Source organism: Salvia miltiorrhiza, chromosome 2 (genome assembly GCF_028751815.1).
Source record: "Salvia miltiorrhiza cultivar Shanhuang (shh) chromosome 2, IMPLAD_Smil_shh, whole genome shotgun sequence".
NCBI lineage: Eukaryota > Viridiplantae > Streptophyta > Magnoliopsida > Lamiales > Lamiaceae > Salvia > Salvia miltiorrhiza.
Window position 1 is genome coordinate 23,224,524 of NC_080388.1, and position 21,844 is coordinate 23,246,367.

Consider the following 21,844-nt stretch of genomic DNA (forward strand, 5'->3'; position numbering starts at 1 on the left):
GAATTGGGCAGTCTGCTGATCACTAATTTATTAGCAATAAAAATATCGCAACTAACACGGTGTAATCGTAGTATAAACATCAATCGAGTATCGTATCCACAGGGACTGACACAACGAAATAACTCTAGTTATCTCCTAAACAGACTATAACAGTAGACAGGCAAACGAATAAGAAGAAGGTTTTAACTAGAACTAAACTCAAACAGTAGCAAATAAAAGCACATAGAAAAATCAAATATTAAAAGACAACTGATCCTAAGGTAGTAAATTCATTAACTAAATCTATGTAATAAATCTATCAATCCTATGTACCAGTTTAATCCAGTTATGATGAGAGATCACTTAATTAATCAATCACTCTCGCTAGAGCAGCAACGATCATAGATTAGTAAATTATCTATCTCCGCTAGGTCTCAAGAAAATCTACTAACTCCCAATAGCTCCAAAGAATAGCTCCCTATGATCCACCTATCTCCGCTAGGTCTCAAGGTTAAAATCATATCATACATTCCTGAATCCGCTAAACAGTTATCTCCGCTAGGTCTCAAACCGAATAGCTAAACATGTAAACTATTGATCAGATAATTCACAAGAAATTAAGCACCGGGAATTATGAATCATAAACTGGAAGGCACAAAGGTATTAACAAATAAATCACATAAATTCAATCAACTATTTACAAACCCTAGAATCAACTAAACGAAACTAGCCAGACATAATAAAACAAAGCATAAACATAATTAATAAGAACGCAATTGGAAGAACTGAGTTATATAAAAACTGAATAAAAACGATTGTAGCAGCTTGAATCTTCAATCTTGATCCAAGCCTTGAAAACTGGGAAATAAATGTAAAAACTAAAGCTATAAAACTGAAAAATTAAGTCTAGGAACTGAAAAACTAAAGCTGGGACTGAAAAATAAAAATTGGGAACTGAAAAAGTAAAGTTGGGAACTGAAAAAGGAACCCCAAAATAGGTCAAAAGAAGACCTATTTATAGTACCAGGGTAAAATACAGAGTTTGAGCTCGAAAAGGACATGAAAAACGCAAAAACACGGAGGCGCAGCGGTCTGGCGGCGATCGGACGGCGCTCACCGCGCGGACGCCACTGGCGCCGAAAACTCGGCGGGCTTCCCGGCGGTCGCCGCCCGGTCGCCGGATCCTTCACAAATTTTCTTCTTCAGGCGGCGGTCGCCGCCCGGTCTCCGCGGGGTCGCCGCTGTTTCGCTGCTGTGTGCGACTTTATTATTTTGGTCATAACTTTCTCGTCCAAACTCCGATTTATGATTCGTTTGCGCTCACGAACTCGTATTGAGACGATCTACAACTTATATCTCAGATAAGTTTTCCAAATTCGAAATCAATAAACCTAAAATTTCCTTCAAAGTTCGAGTAAGAATCACGTTTCAAAAGATAAAGCAAATTAAGCACAAAACAATCATCCAACACTCAATTTCCTATAAAATTAACATCATATGAACACTAAAAACAATGGGAACATGTGTGTTATCATCTGCACCAGCCCGTCATAGAAGAATTGCATCAACATTACATTGATCAGTTGATGCTGCGGGCACTGACGGAGGAGTTTTTGAAATCTTTCCTAGGCCTCATGGAAGAGCTTGTCCGTTCCTTGGATGAAATTCATGATTTCAGCGCTGATCTCCTGTGTCCTATGATTCGGGTAATATTTCAGCATGAACTTTTCACACGCCTCTCCCCAAGTGGTTATGGAGTTGGGCGGCAGAGATGGCATCCACGTCCTCGCCCGATCCTTAAGTGCATAAGGGAAACACTTAAGCTTTAATTGATCCTTAGTAAGATTCAGCAGTGGGATGTTTGCACTTGAGTGCAAAAATCGCGAATGAATTGCAGGGCGTCTTCACTCGACATCCCGTGGAACAAAGGTAGCAAGCTTGAATCATTCGGCTTCAAATTGTAATTTCTGACTGCGGTGGGGAGTACAATAGCCGAGGTGTTAGTGTCCCCTATGACGGGCCGAGTGAAGTCTCCCATATACTCCATATTGTTTAGTGACATCTCTTCCTTGTTGTGGTTGGCAAGCTCTTCTTCTTTCTTTTCTACGGGCAGCTCTGTAAACTCTTCTTCTTTCTCTTCTTCGGGCAGCTCTGTATGGTCAGAGTTGGATCCAGAGTCAGAGCCAGAGTTGAAGTCGTCTGCTCTGTCGCGCGCCTTTCCGTCAGAACCAAACTCAGAATCGTCTGCTCTGTCGTTTGGAAATAATTCCTTGATGTTCTGTCTAAGCACACCACTGGTCCGATTAATGTTATCGACGTAGGGCGCCAATTCTTGATTTAAGCTTCGACGACCCTGCATGCACAACACTAACAAACGGATCAAACGCACCGGCGGGAGAAGGTAAAAGTAACACAAAAAAGCAAATAAATAAAGCAAGTAAAAACATAAAGTAAAGTGACACAATTAAAACGCCTAAAATCTTCCCCGGCAACGGTGCCAAAATTTGACTCAACCTAAAACACCTCTAGATTGACTTGCAATAGGACAAGAACACTCTAGTAATGGTAAGTTGACCCAATGTCATCTCTCAAGGAAGATCTTAAAGGGCTCTTAATTGTATCACAAGAAAGCGGTAAAGGTTGGATTAAAAACTGTAAAATTAAACTAACGCTTGTAAATTAAACTTTACTTAAAACTTAAACTTAGAATTAACTAGGGGAAACTTAGAAACGTAAGCAGAAAGAAGCTATTAAACCCTAGGCAGAATTAAACGATTAAAGTAAAAGCGAGTTGAATTTAAACACTACGAGGCTGGAATTTAAATAACTTAAATTAAGGGCTTCTAATCTAATTGACATAAACGAACTTGCATGATTGAAAGCGAAACATAATGCATGTAAAATAAAAGAATCAATGTAAATAAAATAAATACTGTAATCGTCTCAAGAAGTAAATCTGTCACTGTATTACAACTCTAAACGGAAAAGTAAAGCAAAACAGAATTGAAACCTAACTTAGAACAAAGCTTGGAAATCTTAAAAACTATGAAAACAAGAAAGCTGTAAAGTACTCGTAAATCTTAAGAACAAGAAAGCTGAAAAGTGTTTGACGGCTAAGGTAAGAAATTGACTTGAATCGAAAGCTGGGGAGTAAATGCCGGAGGCTGGGATGATCATGAGCGTGTGCAGTTATGCCCTTAAATAGATTGCCTTTCATCAACCCTAGAGACACTAAAAAAGGCCTTGCAAAACTGGGCCTAAAAGATAAACATCAAGGCAGCGTGTGCGCATAGGAGAGTGCACTGGATAACTTGCTCGGCAAGTCTTGGCAGTTCTGGTGAAATCTGGCAGCTATGGCGAGTCATAGCAGAGCTGGAAAGTCAGCTCTGCTCTGGCAAATGAGTTCTGCTCTGGAGATGGTGAGCTCTGACTATGGAAGTCAGCTCTGGCTGTAGCATTTCAGCTCTGTCGAGCTTGGTCAGTTCTGGCGCGGGATTGTCAGCTCTGCTCTGGCGCAGACTATTCAGCTCTGGGCACCAGTTTGCGCCTAAAAACGCAATTCTAATCCAAAATCTCCAGAATATCATTCTTTCTCCAATTTATAAAAATCTCCTGCAAGACATAAAACAGACTCATAAACGCACCAAATTCCAGAATAATTAACTCTAACATGGCACAAACAAACCCCCAAATTAAAAACAATTTAGGCATTAATCACATGACATCATGCAACTATGGGCTAGTAAAGCTCATTCTGACCACTTTTCTTCTCATATGCCCCTTACTAGACTTCTCCTCCTGTAAACCCTATTCTTTCCCCAAAAGACTCTGACAGACACAATAAAGGAAAAAAATAGGGCCAAATGGCACAAAAGTCGAAGATGCATCAATGGTGATACCTACTTCATTAAAATAGTAAAAATTATATTTTTTGGAATATTATATTTAGAAAATAAAATTCTATAAGTTACTTATATTATTATATAAAATAAATATAATAAAGATAGCAACGTTAAAATGAAGATGAAACCATATTATAGCTACAGGCGTATCAAATGAATGACCAAGATCTTGACAAAAAAAAATTATCTAATGATTATTATTATCTATTTAAAATTTTCCACCAAAATATCTAGATATTTTTTTTCAAATATTTCCTATTAGTCTTGAAAGGGTTTTTGGAACTTTTAATTACTTCGTACTGATTTGCATTTCATAACATATTTTTTTGAGGCATTAATTGACTGTAGCCACAAACTATTACTAAATTTTGGAATTTTTTCAACTATATAAAGTTGTAATATAAATACATAAAGTTTAGCCCATTTCGGAACTTGCCCTGAATTTTAATTTCGTCCAAATCAAAACATATATGAAAAAAAATTAAAGATGATATAGTATATACACATTATATTAAAATAAGGGATAATTGCCCCTAAATACATTAACTTTCACAATTTTCTGGAATTGCACATCATCTTTAAAATCCTTCTCATAATACATAACCTTTCTTCTTCTTTTTTTTTTTTTTTTTTTTTTTCTGAAATTTATCATGGCCAGTCAACCACCAAACATGAAAATGACGTGGACGCTGAAAACGCCACATATACACACCGAAATTTTTTATTAATTGACGTGGCAACCATGTAGGAAATTGCATTTTAATTTTTTCCCTCCTAAATTCAAAATTTTCCAGATTTTAGAATTATGCCAATAATTTCACAAAGCCCTAACTTTCCTCTAAATTTCCAGATTTTACATATTTCGCACATTTCAGAAAGATGCAGGCTCCCTGCTCCATGATTTCAAACAATCAATGAGATACATTAAATGCCCAAAAAATTTCCAAGAACATTGGCATCACAAGCTAAGCAGAGGTATGCGATCAGCAGGCATTTGCCGCCCCATCACAAGAAAAAGGAAACAAAACAAGATATTTTTCATCTGATATCACTAATACATAAAAACCACTAAGAAACTTCAATCTGCAAAATCCTATAAAACCACACATCCAATTAAAACTACTTTCCAGATTTCTACATTTTAAATGGTAAACAAAAGATAAGTACAAGAGCCAACGAACAACTTCAAAATAGCAGTCAACTGACAGCAAGCCACAAATTGCTATCCCCAAATTGGCCAAATATGGAACCAAATACGCATTTTATCAAACAGATGGTACACGTCTCTCAATTAAGCATAAAACGCTGATTGGCAAGCGTATACTAACTATTCACCAAAGCCATGTATTTGCCTCGTGCAAGAACGTTTTCAGCGCGAAAAGAAATTTAGGGGAAAGTTAGGGCTTTGTGAAATTAGTGGTTTAATTCTAAAATATGGAAAAATCGAATTTAGGTGGAAAATAAAAATAAAAATTACAATGCAATTTACATGGCCGCCATGTCAATTAATAAAAATTTCCGGCGTGTATATGTGGCGTTTCTGATGCAGCCCAAGGTTCGTTGGTGCAAGACCCGGTGCATGTTCCTGTTGGTCCAGTTACAAGAGCTCGAGCCAAGAAGTTCAAGGAGAGCTTGATGATCTTAGTTGAAGAAGTTTGGAAGCAAGAGTTAATCAAGAAGCCAATTGGAGATTGTGGAGTTGGCGAATTGAGCCCGTGTTTGATTAATCTTATTACGTGCGAGTGGGCCGAAGTGTGAAAGACTTCAATTTTTATTTACTTAGCTTTATTTCGCAGCCCATTAGTTAGGGCCTTGTTAATTTTCGGATTTTTAAAGTAAGGGCCTTGTTTGGCCTATTAGGGCTTGTTTTTAAGTTGTTTCCTTATTAGACTAGGTTTAGTTGTGCCTATATATAAGGCTACTATGTGTTGGACGAATTTTCAGCCTACCTTTAATCAAATTGTGAGTTTTATTTCTCTCTTGAGAGTTTCGAATTCTTCTTGATTTTTCCAAGACGAATTCAATTTATCGACGTAACGGCGAGATCAACCAACCCTCGTCGGGTGTCATTCAGCGTCCCCGAGTTGCTGCGTCAACTGCACGTTGGGGTTTAGGGATCCGTTCGCCTAAATCATTCCGTGGGTTAGATTCAGAGGTTTTGGGATTTCCATCCTTTCTGTTCCAGTTCAGTCTTCCGCGTGCGTTGTGTTCGATCGATCGGCAAGGATCGTATCAGTTTCCGGCGTCCATGTCATTTTCACGTTTGGTGGTTGGCTGGTCATGGAAAATTCCAGAAAAAAAGAGAAAGGTTATGTATTATGAGGCGGATTTTAAAGATGATTTGCAATTCTAGAAAATGGTGAAAGGTAATGTATTTAGGGGCAATTACCCCTTAAAATAACTTGTACAAAATTTATACTGAAATACATACATAGCCACACACACACACACACACACATATATATATATATATATGAATACGATCATGTAGTACTGTGTCCTTAGGTAGTAGCGTAGTATCCAATCTCAGTCTTGATAATTTTTTTTAACGCTTCTGGTCTGATTTTAAACCTAAGTCTTCCACTTTTTTTTTTTTTTTTTAATTTGGAGAGGTATGTTCGTCTTTTACTTCTTAGATTATATTACGCATGTTATTGTTTAGCTCGTTTTACCTTGTCGTGTTTGTCGATTTCTCTGATTTTTCTCTTCTCTGCGATTATCTTTTTCTATGAGATTCATGATAATTGTTAGTTCGTTTTCTCGTTGTTTGAGTTCATCAATTTATGGCGATTGATGAGACATGTATTATTTATTAATTTATTAAGTTATACTCATTGCTATCGCAATTGCTTTTGATTGAGGTTGGCAGCGTCTGTGGATTGTGGCAGATTCCTCTTATGTCGTGCAGTTGTTGCAATCCCGTTCTAATGATGTGCCATGGCGCGATACTCGTTTTCGCCTTAGTCATTTCACTTAGTGCTGTCCCACATTTATCGTGAGGGCAACATTGCGGCGGATATTATGGCTAATCCAGCTAGGTTGGAGGGGTGGTGGCCCTATGCTATTGAGGAAATTAAGAATGCGGTGGCTTCCGACATGGGCACTCATAGCTATGTTCGCCAAGTTTAACTCGGGGTGTGGTTGTTTCGGTTGGGATTTTTGGTGGATTGTTGAGGGGCGTCTCTTGGGTCTTTTTTCAGTTGTCATGCATTCGTAACTGAGACCCGAGAGGTTGGGCTCTGTTGGCGGCTCCGCACCTCTTTTCTTGGGTGGCGTTGAGATTTTTTGAGCTTGAGTCTTGGGGGTGTGAGTATGTGACTTCCGCCTTGTTCTATCGGGACTTTCATCGACCATGTTTTGTGCTTCTCCTGTTGCGGTTCTTTTTTCTGTTGGGTGTCAATGCAAAGGCTGCAGTTGTTGTATCCGGTCAGTCGGGCCATCGGTCTGCTGATGAATCCGACTGGCGGTCTTTTCTTGGGGCGGTTTTGATGTGGTCTAGTGCGGTCTCGCCTTTTCGGCTTTTCGTCGTTTGGGTGTGGGGGCTATGGGCTTGACTGTTGGGAGCCGTTTTACTTCGGCTGTCGGAGTTGGGGTCTCTTATTTTCCGGTCTTTTTGGTAGGAGAGTGCTACGGCTACTTGGGGATGATGGTTCGGCCGGAGTTCCTGAAGCGGCCTTCTCCCGCTTCTTGTCTCTTTTGCTGTCTTTATCTTTGATATAGACGAGTACCCTTTTCCCTTTTCTGAGGTTTTTCCCACTGGATTTTTTTTAGAATGGTTTTAATGAGGTTTGACCCTTAGTCTGTTTTTCTGTACTTTCAAGGTTTTATTTGGATTTTCTTTTTTATATACAACTACAATTTTATTATTATATTCTCTCTATCCACAAAGAATGTATGATAGAGTGAAGGACACGAATTTTAATAAAAAAGTTGAAAAATGTGATTTTAGTGTTAAGCATATGACCCGCAAAATTGTAAAAGTAAAAAGTGAGTTTTTTGTAAGTATTGAGTGTAGATGAGGTTTAAAGTATAAATGAGTTTCTAAAAAAAGGAAAACACATAATCTTTTCGGACGGATGAAAATAGTACTCCCTCCGTCCAAACGAAAGCAGTGCGCTTCTTTTCGGCACGGGATTTAAGGATAATAAGATTGTAGTGTAAAAGTGTGTAAAGGTGTGTGGAGTCACATTGTTTGTAGTGTAAAATTATTACCAAAAAAGGAAATACACCACTTTTATTGGGACGACTCAAAAAGGAATACACACCGCTTTCGTTGGGACGGAATGAGTAATAAACACACAATCTTTGTGGAAAGTAAAGATTAAAATTTTAAAATGTTCTATCTTATCTTTCATTTTTTTAAAATAAATCTATTTTTCATTTTTTTTTTCTATTTCTATTTTTTTTTTCATTTTAAAATTTATTTTATAATATCAATTCTTATTATTGTGATTTTTTTTTCAATATTCAATTCAAATATATTTAATTAAAATTAATTTTTTATTAAATTTATTTATAAATATGATAATTGGGTCCGTATCATTTTATATGAATATAAAATATAAAAATATTTTTCTGGTAGTTTTTTCTTGGGGTTCAAGATTTTAAATATCATTTTTTAAAAATGATATGTTTTTTAGCCCCTCTTTAAAAATAACTCTTTTGTATACCAAAATGAATTAAAAGACTAAAATACCCTTTACGGTCCCCACCACTTTAATTTCCGCGCAACATGACACGTGCACACGATCGTGGACACGATGAACACGATCGTGTCCACGTACATCGTGGGCACGATGGGCATGATCGTGTCCACCATCATGGACACGATGAACACCATCGTGCCCATGATGATGGACACGATCGTGCCCATCGTGGACACAATGGTGGGCATGATCGTGTTCACCATCGTGATCATGATCGTGGGCATGATCGTGATCATGATCGTGCCCATCGTGGACACGATGGTGGGCACGATCGTGTTCACCATCGTGATCATGATCGTGGGCCACGATCATGATCGTGGCACGATCGTGTCCACCATCGTGATCATGATCGTGGGCACGATCGTGTCCACCATCGTGATCATGATCGTGGGCACGTGTAATGTTGCGCGAAAATTAAAGTGGTGAGAACTGTAAAGGGTATTTTAGTCTTTTAATTCATTTTGGTACTCCCTCCGTCCCAATATTGTTGGCCACATTTCCTTTTTAGTTTGTCCCACTATTGTTGGCCACTTTACTAAAATGGAAATATTTATCACATTCTCTCTCTTACTTTATCACATTATCTCTCCTACTTTATCACTTTATTACATTATCTCTCTTACTTTATCACATTCTCTCTCCTACTTTATCATTTTATTACCTTCTCTCTCATACTTTATCACATTCTCTCTGCTACTTTATTACTTTTATACTATATTACCCACACACTTAAAATACTAATCTACAACTCCTTAATTCCCGTGCCGAAACCAAATGTGGCCAACAATATTGGGACGGAGGGAGTATATAAAAGAGTTGTTTATAAAGAGGGGCTAAAAAAACATATCATTTTTAAAAAATGATATTTTTTTATAAATTTCCTCTTTTTTCTTTTAAAGACCAAAATAGAAATAAAATAAGAAGAATCTGAAAAAGAGAGGGAAGAAATAGGAAACCCATCTCTCTCACTAGAGAGTCACAGGCATGTTCTTCCGGCCTGAACTCCAAAATCATCTCTCATTCTTTCATTGACAATGCATGGCACTTTTCGAAGGAGTTCATCTACGCCCCAAAACCTAGTCTCTCTCTTCTTCTCCGCCGCTAGGTTAACATTTAGGCGCACCAAAACCTCCGCCGCCAGGAAGAAACGGAACATCTCGGGACACTCATCGTCCGCCGCCAAGAAGAAGACGTCCTCCTCCTCCTCCGACGTTCTCTTGAAAGGCTACATCTCATCCGTCAAACCCTCCCCTCCCGCGCCCTACGACAAAACCAAACGTGAAAGAAGCCGACGCCTTCTCCAGACCTTCAAAGCGCCGCAATCTTCAATAGTCCCCAATCCACCGTCTTCTTCAATAGTTCCCAATCCGCCGAATTCCTCTCTAGGTTCTATTGTCTGTGGTAGCTTGACCTCGGACTGCATTGATGAAGACGGTATATCCACAATTTTCTGTATTGTGTCTAGGCAATTGAGGCTTTTTTATTTAGCTATTTGGTATGTTTATTGAAATTTGTATACTGGCGTTTTGTTTCTTTGCCGTAGATGAATCTGCGGAGCAACTGGCTTCAGATGCATCCAGCATATTGTACGGTACGGATGTTGGTTTTGAGTTTTACTCAGATATAAACCCAATGTGATTCAGGTGGATTATGTTAATACTGACTATGGTATGAAAATGTAAATGTAGAGGTTGTGCTTATCTGTTAAGCTTTCAACTTGATGATTTTCTTCAGTCACACTATTTTGTATGAAGTAGGTTTTTTTGTCATTCTACTAACTGCATTAACTATTAAGATCAATTTGAGGATCATCTTTTACGAGTACGGGTCAGTAGTCTGATTATGAGTGATCAACTAAAGCGAATTCTTTTTCCTATGGTGTAGTCAAATAGCTAAAATTTATGTTAGCTGCAGATGAGATGGACTTGAATTGGGATGATGGCTATCAAGAGCATCTGCAAATCAAAAATGCTACATTGGTGCCCTGGTTGGACAAAATGGCACACAACAGCATTTCACTGTGGAGGAAAGAATTCTCACAAGATAAGAAGCAGAAGTGGGTATTTAAGGAGGGACAATATCCTCGCTATAAACGCCTGGTCAAAATGTGTGCCATGAAGCTGGGATCAGATACTACTGTTGAATTGTTTGGGAAGTTAGGACGAGAAAATGGCTTGGAAGAATTTAATATGTTAATCAAGATATGTATAAAGAAGGCAAGGGAAACCACAGATGAAGATGTTTCATTACAGGAGATTTATAAGGCTTATCAATTATTCAAATTGGTTAGAGAATCAGGTTTTCAGATAGAAGAAAAAACATATGGCCAGTTCCTGATGTATCTAATCGATTTTGAGATGTCTGAAGAGTTCTTTTTCTTCCATGAACTAATCAGAGAAGACAATCCTGATTCACTTCCGCGCCTAACTTATTATGAAATGCTGCTACGGGTAAGAGTCGATGATGTTGATAAACTTCAAGAACTTTGTCTTTCTGTTGCAACTGAAGGTGATGACGAGAGGTTTTATCGCCGAGGTAAGCTTCTTGAGTCTTGACAGTACTAAGTGTTTAGTTTCCCCCTGTATCCTTTTCTTCTTGGTCTGCCTTCTTTAATCATAATTATTTTGGGAAAAATGTATATGGACGTCATGCTATTCACAGTCCACTTGTTTGGGATAATTTTTTTCCTTTACCATGGATGGCATAATATTCTCTTGCTCTTTGAAAGGGTTTTACCCCTAAAATTGAAATTTGAGATGGTGCATTGTCTGGCTAAACCTACACTCTATTGGCATTTGACCAGACCATTTAACTCTATATCTGGGAGGTTGAGATACCTACGCACACATATATGTCACACTATTCTTTGTGTCTTCTCCTTTAAAGCATATTAAACAATTTATCAAGATTCAAGTATCAACTGTGGATTTTATCTTTAAGCCTTATGATATTTTCCCCATGTCTGACGACCATCCATTCATTATTGATAAACTTGCCTTCTTTTCAAAAGGTGTCACCATTTTTGTTTCTTTGTTTGCATGTTGATGAATTCTTATGATTATATCCTGACAAGCATACATTTTTAAGATTTGATGCTACTTGAGGTTTGACACTTCTGTTGGCTTCTTGTATGGGCTGTCTTTTACTTTCATGGATTAGTGCTGTTATATGCATATTCAGAGATGGTCTTCTGAAATGGAATCAACTGATATCTGTTGTCTATGCGTTGATTGAAATTTTGATGAAGGTCTTGTTCATATTAAGGTAAATCTAACAGTAGTGTTGCAATTATCTTCTAGAGGGTTTGTTGCTGGCGTTGTATGAAAGCGATCGAAAAGAAGAGTTTCTCATGCTATTGGAAACTCTGGACATATCTAAAGTTACATCAGTTGCAGTTTCTGAGTGCATCTTCAGGGGTTTGGGGAAGTTTTTGCTGGAACCTTTTGCAGAAAGATTTCTGTTGGTGCTGAAAGAAAATGGTTAGAATGCTCTGGATTGAGGTTGCAATTTGAAAAAATTTATAATTGATTTGTTTTTAAATGCATAGCATTTGTCGAACTGTAAGTCTGGCATTCCATCTTTATTTGGAGTTCTGTCTTCATTTATAGCCTCGGGATTTTTTTCAATTATTAACAAGGGCTCGTCTTCTGCGCAGTATGAGATAAGGTGTGATATGTTTGACTCGGATCACTTTTACCATATAAGATATCAGTATCGTGTTTGGTTAATGTCCTTACAATTTTAAACTTTAATTGATGTGATTAGGGCTAATTTATTCTAATAATAAATTAATATATGTTATGTTTATGTTTTGTATTACGTATTCCACCTAAGAAATAATATAAAGGGCCTTGTGCTTTGAAGCAAACAAGATATTAGGGTGTCATAGGTATATTATGCACCCATAGCAAATGATCCCCAATAAATAAAACATTATATAATGGTATACTTCCGTACCTATTGAATAAAATATATGCCTTTTCCTACTCTGTAGGTAGTGTTATATCACTTGTATGATTCATTGAACTTTTCGATGTGTCCTGTACTTGATGTATTCTGCTGGGATATATAGAGAGATTTAGCCCTTGATCCGATAATTGTAATTGTGTAATTTTTGGTCAAGTGTAGACATTGGAGCTGAAAACATCTCAAATCTCATCCTCGAATATGCAATCAGCATACCTAATTTAGCGGTGAGGAACTTCTCATGAATGCTACCGGTAAAGCCATCAAGTCTACATGTTTTGGAGGCAGCTTAGGGAGCTTCTATGTGAAGTATCAAATGTCAAATTCTTCACATCTTCACAAAGTTTTCTGGCCTTACTGCCAGTTTTTATGTAGTTTTGTTTCACTTGCTTTCAAAGATAAACTTTAAAGTATTCTCTCTATAATTTAAAGGTGTCCACATGGACCTAGACCATGTCCAATGATTGCATGTTGGCTATTCTGCCCCTTCTATTTTTGAATAAGGAGCCAGAATTACCTGCTCACGTGAACAGAAATTTTTAGAGAATTTTCTTTTCATTGTAGAGAATTTATTTTCAAAGTACATGCCAACATAATGGATAGATTGTTTACCAATTTGGTGTAACCATTCTAGTCATTCATGTGGTAGTTTGTGCCCCATTATACGGATGTTTTTCCTCTTGTTGGAATGGGGGATATGGTTTGTTTATTGTAATGTAATGGGATATGGCACACCTTGTGAGTTTGGTCTGGAAACTGTTATTTGTTCTTGAACTTGTGCATTTACTCTACATATCATAACATAATTTTTCTCTTTGTTTCTATATTCTAATTTGCCTTCAGTTTGTTGTTAAAGGTTGAAGGTATCATAAAAAAGTTCCAAGCTTTGCATACTAAGTTTGATGTGCTTCCTACTCCAGCGCAATATGAAAAGCTCGTTACATATAGTTGTAAGTTTTTCAAGGTGTGTATGAATTACAAAGTTATTTCAATTTTATGATTCTCTATCAGGTAAGAAACTCCCAACTTAACTTGACCTTGCTCTTGATTTTGTCCTAATGCTGATATTTTACAGTTTTAACTTGTATGATATACTATAAATAATCTTCAGGTACATGAGGCGCTAAATGTAGTTGACGAGGCACTTGAATCTGGTATTGCTTTATCATTGGGCACATTTCATTCAATATTAGATGCTTGTGATCGGAGCTGTGAATTTAATCTGGTATGTAATTGTTCTCCTCCATATGTAATCCTGCCATTAAATCATGATAATGATTCATAATTTCCATTATATCTTATGTATTTCAGAATCATAACAAGTTAAAACTTAGATACTGGTCCTGTAGATGTTCAATATCTGGATATGGTCTCTTGGGTACATCTTCATCTGCTCATGTTCTAGCACAGCAACCCAAATCTTTACATCCACAAATGATTCTGTTTACATCTCTGTCAAATTATTTCATGCATTCTTTTGTCTAATTCTGTGTAAGATATTGACTCTTTGCTATAAGATTGGAAACATGGAATCATGAGGTAGTGATACCTCTTAAAGAAGCTATATGTGTTACTAAGTTAGTTACCAGAATAGCCTAATGTTAGTAGGGTAAGTTTTAAATACATCAAAAGAGCATGCAAAAATTGGTGTAGGAAAAAAATAAATAACAACCAGAAGACATTTGATAAAGCTAAAAGGAGTATCTGCTGTATATGATTGCTTTGCAATTATGGATGAGCTTGGTTCGGTGCAAAACTGAACCAAACTGAGGCAATCAAACAATCGAATTTTATAATACTGACAAAACCGAACCCATTGATATATATACCAACCCAAAATTTATGGTCGGATTCGGTCTGGTTCTTCTGTTTATGAGTTCAAGCAGAAATGGAGAGAAATGAAAAAAAAAGAAAAAAGCGTTACAGGAGTATTTTTATTCAAATACCAAACCAGTCATAAAAATATAAAGGATAAAATAGATCTATAACACACTTCCAACTATTGAACCATTCAAACCACCAAAATAAAGGATCACGGTGGAATTGTCAATAACAAAAAGGAATGGTGGCAGGGCATTAGGAAAGATGGTGGATGCAGTACAGTGAGGGAGGAATAGGTTATATGAGAAAGAAAGATGATAAGAGAAAATAACAGAAACAGGAGATGATTCAAAGGAAAGTGGTTCTCTGATGAAAAGTAATGTGGACGGAAGAGAAAGAAATGTGAGAAGGAGAGAGAAGAGATGCTGCTGAGTGTTGAGATTTGGATCGATAAAGTGGTAGGAAGGGATAGAAATGCGAGAAATAGAGACAAGCGAGGCTGTCTAGTTGGGGACTTATCAATAAAGTGGGATGAAGAGAGAGGACAAAGTTGTTGCATTGTTGGGGACTTTACTCTTTGACCAAGAAAGAGAAGATGGGTGGGGGTAAGGGCTCCAGGAGAAGTATCAGTTTTGTGGGGAATAACAGTAATAAACAGATATTTTAGATAACCCGTAGGTTCTACCGAGCTTTTATTTGTAAAAACTGAACAGACCATCACTGATACTTTTTTCATTTTTTGAGAATTGTAACCGACTGAAATTTAACAGTTAGGCCTCTCGGTTATGGTTAGGTTTTGCTCACTGATGATTTCATGAAACTTTGTAAATAAGACTTGGATTTGAGGGTTGGGCTGTATTCCATTGGGAATGCTGATAAAACTTAGATTTCATAAGAACTCGAACATTTTTCAATACGTTATTCAGTATATATTTTTCTAATTTTTCTTTTAGTTTTAGTGTGGGTGGTGGGGCACTAGCCATTGTTTTTTATCATTTTTAATTTAAGAAGCTTATGATGAGGAGTAATTATTGTCAGAATCTATGTGAGTTGGATGTTTCTATGTTGTAGCGTATTAACATTATTGATATTAGATTCTATATCTGGTCTTATTTATTAGTATTAGACATATTGAAGCCATTGCTGTTATCATTTTTAATTTAGAAATAAGTGAAGCTTATGATGATAAGAAGTAATTATTGTCAGAAATTATGTGAATTGAGTGTTTCTATCTTGTAGGGTATTAAAATTACTGATATAGTGATATTATATTCTATATCTGCTCTTATTAGTATTAGACATATTGCGAGTATTTGGCATGTAAAGGAAGATATCATTTAAAGCTGGAGGCTGGGACTGGCAGTGGTCAAGAAATTATATTGTTTCTGGAAGATGTAACATTCAAACTACACATACATGATACATATATATATCGATTCAATATAATTGATGTAGTGTATATAATTGCATGACGTAAAGGAAGTGTCTTAGCTTATGGGATAACTGTGGTTATGTTGCACTACCAATTGTTTGAAATAAAATGAGATTGAGGTTTATAGTGTAACATCATTCAACTGTCCATCTGGACTAGATCCCTAAATCAATGTCAATTATCCCATTTTCAACTTCTTAATCCAACATCAAAGTATCTGTGATAGGGTTTAACCACATTGATTTATGAATTTCATGATGTACAATCTCCAAATGTTCTTTTATGTAATCAAAATATTATCATTAAAGGAAATCTTGTGAAAATTGTAGCCAAATTTTTCATGAAAACTCTGATGTTTGATAATTGCATTCTGTAGAGCGAAGAGTAAGATAAGCATTTCCCTGATCAAGGATTCATTCAGGGATTATATCGGTTTCTTTAATAATGAAACTCTCCCTTCCTTTCCTTTGTGTTGTCTTTTTAGTATATTGAATTTGTGCATCATGTTAACTTGAACTTCTGGTTTGCAATGATATTGATATGGTTTCTTTCAATTCGCAGGTCCATCAGATATACTCAAGGATATCTAACCATAATCTGGGACAAAATAATGAGACATTCAGGAGAATGATACTTCTGTGTGTGAAGATGAAAGATGTTAGTCTCTTGGTTTAGGATATCAACTTAAATCAGTAGCAGATGTTACAGATTTTAATTTTTCATTTTAATGCAGTTTGAAGGAGCATATGGAATGATTGATGATTGGAAAAAAAACTATACACCAACAGCTGGCATGTACAACGTGATACTAGCTGGATATTTTCGTGAGGTGGCTTAAGTTCTTGATAATGCTCTTCTAGTTTCTTCAATAACAAGCAAACTATTTGCTTGATGTGTTCAGTTAATTGTGTCTCCTTAGTATGTCAGGTCAAGTGGTTTCAAAAAATTGTTTCTGGCGCACTAGATGATTTTGAGATAGCCATCCACTTTCTGTAACTGTCATGAAATGCATCTGAGCATGATCTCATTCTATTCCCTACTAGCTATCAATAAAATTTTGGTCCAATGTGACCACTTGCTAGAGAGATATTTACCTTTGGTCTTTTTCTGGTGCTTGGACCTGGGGAAGTTTCTGTCTCTATGCACAAAACTCAGCTCTGTTCATGTAAATGATGGATCGTGTTTCCATTGAACTATCATTAATTTTTGCTTTCCAGTTTCAGTGCATTGTAGATCACAGTTCCAACTCAGTGTGGATATATTTGTTCAATACTTCAATTGATGTCTCTCAACATATCCTTTTAGAGTTATATGCTTCTTAACTCATAATATGATGTATTCAGCATGAGGAGTTATATCCTGATTATTTATGTTAAAATTCTCCTAGGTTAGCGGCCAAAGGTCAAGAACGTGATTGTGAGCAATATATCAGTTTTTGCTTGTTTTTATAACTTTGAGGTCACTGTTTAGGGCTACATGATAACTTACAAGAAGTTGCTTAGATAATAAATACGTTTTAATTTTTTTGCCTACTGTATTAGGGTACTATTTCTAGAATGCTTGGTACCAGGGTTTTTCATGAACCTATACAAGCTGACTTGAGAAATTGCATGTGAGTTTAGTTTCTCACTTAAATTCTAATCCACACAGAATTTTGGAGAGCCTATATGGTGGCTTATTTATATAAGCTAGCTGTTAATGATGGTTTCTGCTTCTCATTGTAAGCATTTTATTATTGACATTCTCTATTGCTGGGTCTTGCAGAAAAATATTCGAAGTGCCCAGAATGTTCTCAAACAAATGGATGATGCAGGCGTAAATCCCGATGCTATGACTTACAGCTATCTCATAGCCAACACTCAGCGTGAGAAAGATATAGCTAAGGTTGTCTATGGCTTTTGTTTGTTCTTGATGACTAGGATAGCAATAAACTACACTCTGATTGGATAGAAATGCCTTGCTAATGGCCCCTTACAAACTAAGGGTTGAGTACTGGAATTCTGGCTGTAGTTCTTTAGATCAAATACTATTGCTTTTCTTTCTTGTTAAAACGATATGCTTGTGTTATTCCTAGGCTTTGGTTTGGCAAAAGTTGTTTGAATGTTTTCAAATTGCCAGTCTTTCCTGTGTCATGCATTTAATTTCTAGTTTTGAGTTTTGATTAGGGGGCAATCAATTAAAATGATCTCTCTTCCATTCTATCAAATTAGTTGCGCTAGAAGTCTCTCTATGTGTAGCAAACATGCATGAACTTAGTCGATGAAAACTTTCTTTTGATTTTAGTGTGTTCCATCAAACTTTCTACCATGACAAAGCTGGCTCTGGTTTGAGTGTCCCTTTGTTTGGGAAATATGTCTATATATTGAAATATATCTTCTGCTGTTATTAGCATGATTTACAACTGTGAAGGCTCTGGTTTGGGTGGTCCTTTGTTAAGAAATGCATCTATTGGAGACATATATTCCTGCTTTTATTAGCATGATTCACAACTCTGAAGAGTCCTGTCCTGATTTTTTTCTGTGTTGACCTCATTGTAGTATTATGATGAGATGAGTAGATTGGGAATCACACCAACAAAGCAGGTTTTCATGTCCCTTATAAATGCATATGCATCCTATGGAAATTTCGAATATGCTAAAGAGGTATGCATTATCTCTTCAAATCTCTGTTTGAGCTTTCGAGATAAACTCATTCTTGTAGACTTCACTGTTTGCTGTTGATGCATCAATAATTGAGAATTGGCCAGGCTCTCAGTCTATGTTACCAGTACAAGAGCGAACCTTTGCTGCTAGAATGTAATTATTGACTTACATACAGGTAATCTTGAGCGATAGAATCCCAGCAAAGTACTTGAAAGAAATCAAGAGTGTGCTTGTTGGAGCTCTTGCTTCAAATGGAAAGTTATCTGATGCCCTTGAGATATATGAAGAAATGAAGGGAGCCAAGTGTGATCTAGATCCCAGAGCTATTAAATGTCTCATTGTAAGTTAGTTCTGCCTGTTTGGATATACCAGCAGACATATTTTGATGAAGACTGGCTCAGTATTAAATGCTTCTTAACTGTTACAGGAACATTATCAGTCTGAAGGACAATTGAACAAAGTGTTGGAGTTACTTGAGGAATTGAATGATTCGCCTTATTGGGTTGATGCCTGCTTCAGGGTCATATCACATTGTGTTCGGCATGAGAATTTGAGGTCCTCAGTGTCTGATTGCTTATTTTCATATATTTATTTTTTTGGGTCAATTGCAAGTATTTACATGACTTTTACAAGTTTTCTAGCTTACAAGTTACAACATGACTTTTAATTTGTTGCACAAAAAGTGTCCTTTATAATTTGTGCAATTTAGAACATTGAAATTGGACGAAATTAAAGCTGGCATGGCTGTCGGGAAAATACACGTGGAGAAGCTGGCCGGCCACTTGAAATGACACTGTTTCATAATTGCTCATAATAAATACCATGAACTTTGCACATGATTTTGGTTTTTAACATGACATTTACATCGATTGTATATTCAAATCTACAAATTTTGCCAATTGTGACACCAATTCAAAATTGGGTGAAGTTTTGATTCTAAGATGTTTATTTTATAGTGTGCTGATGTTTTGTTATAATCTGTTGATGTTTCATAATTGCAAAAATTTGAACGTCACAATATTAGATGCAATTAATTGAAAAGTCAAAATCATGTGTAAAGTTCATGATATTGTATGCAAATACATTAAACTACATCATTCCAAGTGGCCAGATGGCTAGTCCAGGTGTATTTCTCCAAAACATCAGCTTCAATTTGACAGATCGGTATTGTATATTGCAAAAATAATAAAGGTTATGTTTTTGGTGCAACGATTTTGAAAGTCATGTTGCAAACCAAAAAGATGCAATTAACCCTTATTTTTTCCTTGGAACTTTCTTGCTTATAGTTGTTTTGTTTATTTTAGATCTACTGTTGATTTACTGAAGCAATTAAAGGATAAGTTCGTTGATGCTGAAGTTGCACAGGAAGTCCTGTTTGATGAGGTATTGTTTCATCGGGGAAGGACTAATAGTAGGACTACATACCTTGCCTGGTGCTGGTCATACTTACTGCTGGAACTTTTAGTATAGGACAAATCAAATGGGATATAAATAAAATTGCAAAAAGGAAAAAAGAAATAAACATTTATGTTTTAGGGCATATATGAGAACGTGATTCATGCAACACAGTTCATACAAGTCGTTACCACTGGAAAACTTCACCTACATGAAGATAGGTTTACATGTCGAATAAATATTAGAAATTAAAAGTTAACAAAGATACAATATCAACTCAAAAGAATTCTGCTTTGCAAAAAATTTGGGTAAGGTAATAAATTTCAGAACTTTCCCCATTTCCAAAAGGTTGACCTTTCTCAATTGGTTTTAAACTCCTAGCGACTTGATTGCTTGTAGCCTTATACTATTTAACTTTATGATGGAGTAGGTCTTCTGTTTATATGCGGAGCAAGAGCCAACAGACATGCAGTTTGGCCTGGATTTGCTTGAAGCTGTCAAGGAAGAAGTTGCTGTTCGTCCTTCACGGAAGAGTCTGGATTTTCTCCTCAGTGCTTGCACTAATGCAAAAGATACAAAGAGTTCCTTCTTGATTTGGAAAGAATATGAGAGGGCTGGCCTGCCATACAATGTTCTCAGTTTTGTGAGGTAAATCTGCTTGGGCTATCTACTTCTCAAAATTTTCTGGGTTATTTCGAAAGTGGTTTGATTAAGTTGATTTCGACTGGTACTCCTTACTGAATTATTCACTTATTAGATGCCTGACAACTGGATATGCTTTTCTCGTTCTCTTTTTCTCGCTGGCATTTTAATTGCATTTCTCTAAAATGCATTACTAGGGCATCTTAAGGTTTATTCCCTTAATGAGAACTTTTAAAGTTTTGGCTCACTCAAAATATTGAAGAAAGAGAGTTCACTTGAGGATTCAACATTTAAAATTCAAACTCCATTGGAGATTTAAAACATGTATGATGTATGTAGCATGAGAAGGATATCTAAGTTGTGGGTGCAGAAAGAATGTTAATTGCTCAGGTGTTTTAACAATCAATATTTTTACATGCGAGAGAATGTGACTCTATGGAGCCTGCTTTCAAATATGGATTCAGGTATTGGGACTTGTCATGTGAACTACTTAGTGAGTCATGAATAGCTCATTGTTCAAAAGAATTTATGAGAAGACAAACTCTCATCCTGTTATTGGTAAGTCAGTCTAAGTCAGTCTGCAGTGTTGCAAACTGCAACATGTGTGTTTGCACCACGAAGGTTGGGGATAAGTTTCGGGAGATCAGGTGTTCAGTTGTAAAGAGCATTTGAATTCACAGTTTTGACCCAAGATACTATCATGCTCTTCAGTTTTGGAGCGAATATTTAACTCAGTCGAAAACTGCATCCTCTAACTGTAGCCCATTGTTCAACTTTGTGCAGGATGTATCAGGCTCTTTTGGCTTCAGGTGATAGAAAGTCTGCAGCGAAATTACTGAACAAGATACCGAAAGATGATGTCCATGTCCGTTGTGTCATCAACGCGTGCCAAGAAACGTATGGAAAAGCAGAGTCTATTAGAATGAAAGAGAAGAAGAAAAAGAAGGCACTTATGGCAACAATGGGTAGGTCTATTAGATAGTTTAGGAGCCAAAAACAGAGTAACTAAACACACCAATTGTAAACAGGTAGTGCATGTATTCTTCTAAATATTCACAGAATTGGTAGAATCTAGAATAGCATCACACCATAATAAATCTGCAATATTTATTAAAGTGCGTTTCTTGATTTATACTTGCCGCGTTTAGTCTTCTAATGTCAATTTGGTAAAATCAAAGAAAAGTGTTACCTTTCGGTTCATCAAATGAGTAATTTAATCATGTGTGTTATTAAATTTGAATGGATTTTGGTTTTCGACACGTTTTATACATTGTTACAATAATAACAATGTTTTTTAATTTGTAACAAAATAAATATTTGTGTGGCCTCATTTCGATTTTAATTGCATCTGACATCATT

General features: G+C 36.5%; 1 protein-coding gene across 1 annotated transcript; it reads left to right on the forward strand.

The window, feature by feature from the left end:
• Positions 1 to 9,508: 9,508 nt before the first annotated feature.
• Positions 9,509 to 21,617, forward strand: LOC131008362 (pentatricopeptide repeat-containing protein At4g04790, mitochondrial-like). Its single transcript, XM_057935247.1, has 16 exons — positions 9,509 to 10,021; positions 10,131 to 10,178; positions 10,502 to 11,122; positions 11,887 to 12,066; positions 12,716 to 12,780; positions 13,410 to 13,517; positions 13,665 to 13,778; positions 16,368 to 16,463; positions 16,540 to 16,635; positions 17,571 to 17,690; positions 18,344 to 18,448; positions 18,624 to 18,788; positions 18,876 to 19,003; positions 19,753 to 19,831; positions 20,274 to 20,491; positions 21,269 to 21,617. The coding sequence occupies exons 1-16, from the start codon at positions 9,622 to 9,624 to the stop codon at positions 21,465 to 21,467; spliced, it is 2,742 nt and encodes a 913-aa protein (XP_057791230.1). The 5' UTR covers positions 9,509 to 9,621; the 3' UTR covers positions 21,468 to 21,617.
• Positions 21,618 to 21,844: the final 227 nt, after the last annotated feature.

Bases quoted from the DNA above. Each gene is read 5' to 3' on its own strand.
- LOC131008362 (XM_057935247.1), top strand. From the start codon at position 9,622: ATGCATGGCACTTTTCGAAGGAGTTCATCTACGCCCCAAAACCTAGTC. The intron at 18,449-18,623 runs GTATGCATTATC...ACTTACATACAG, and splicing joins ATTTCGAATATGCTAAAGAG to GTAATCTTGAGCGATAGAAT. The intron at 18,789-18,875 runs GTAAGTTAGTTC...TAACTGTTACAG, and splicing joins GAGCTATTAAATGTCTCATT to GAACATTATCAGTCTGAAGG.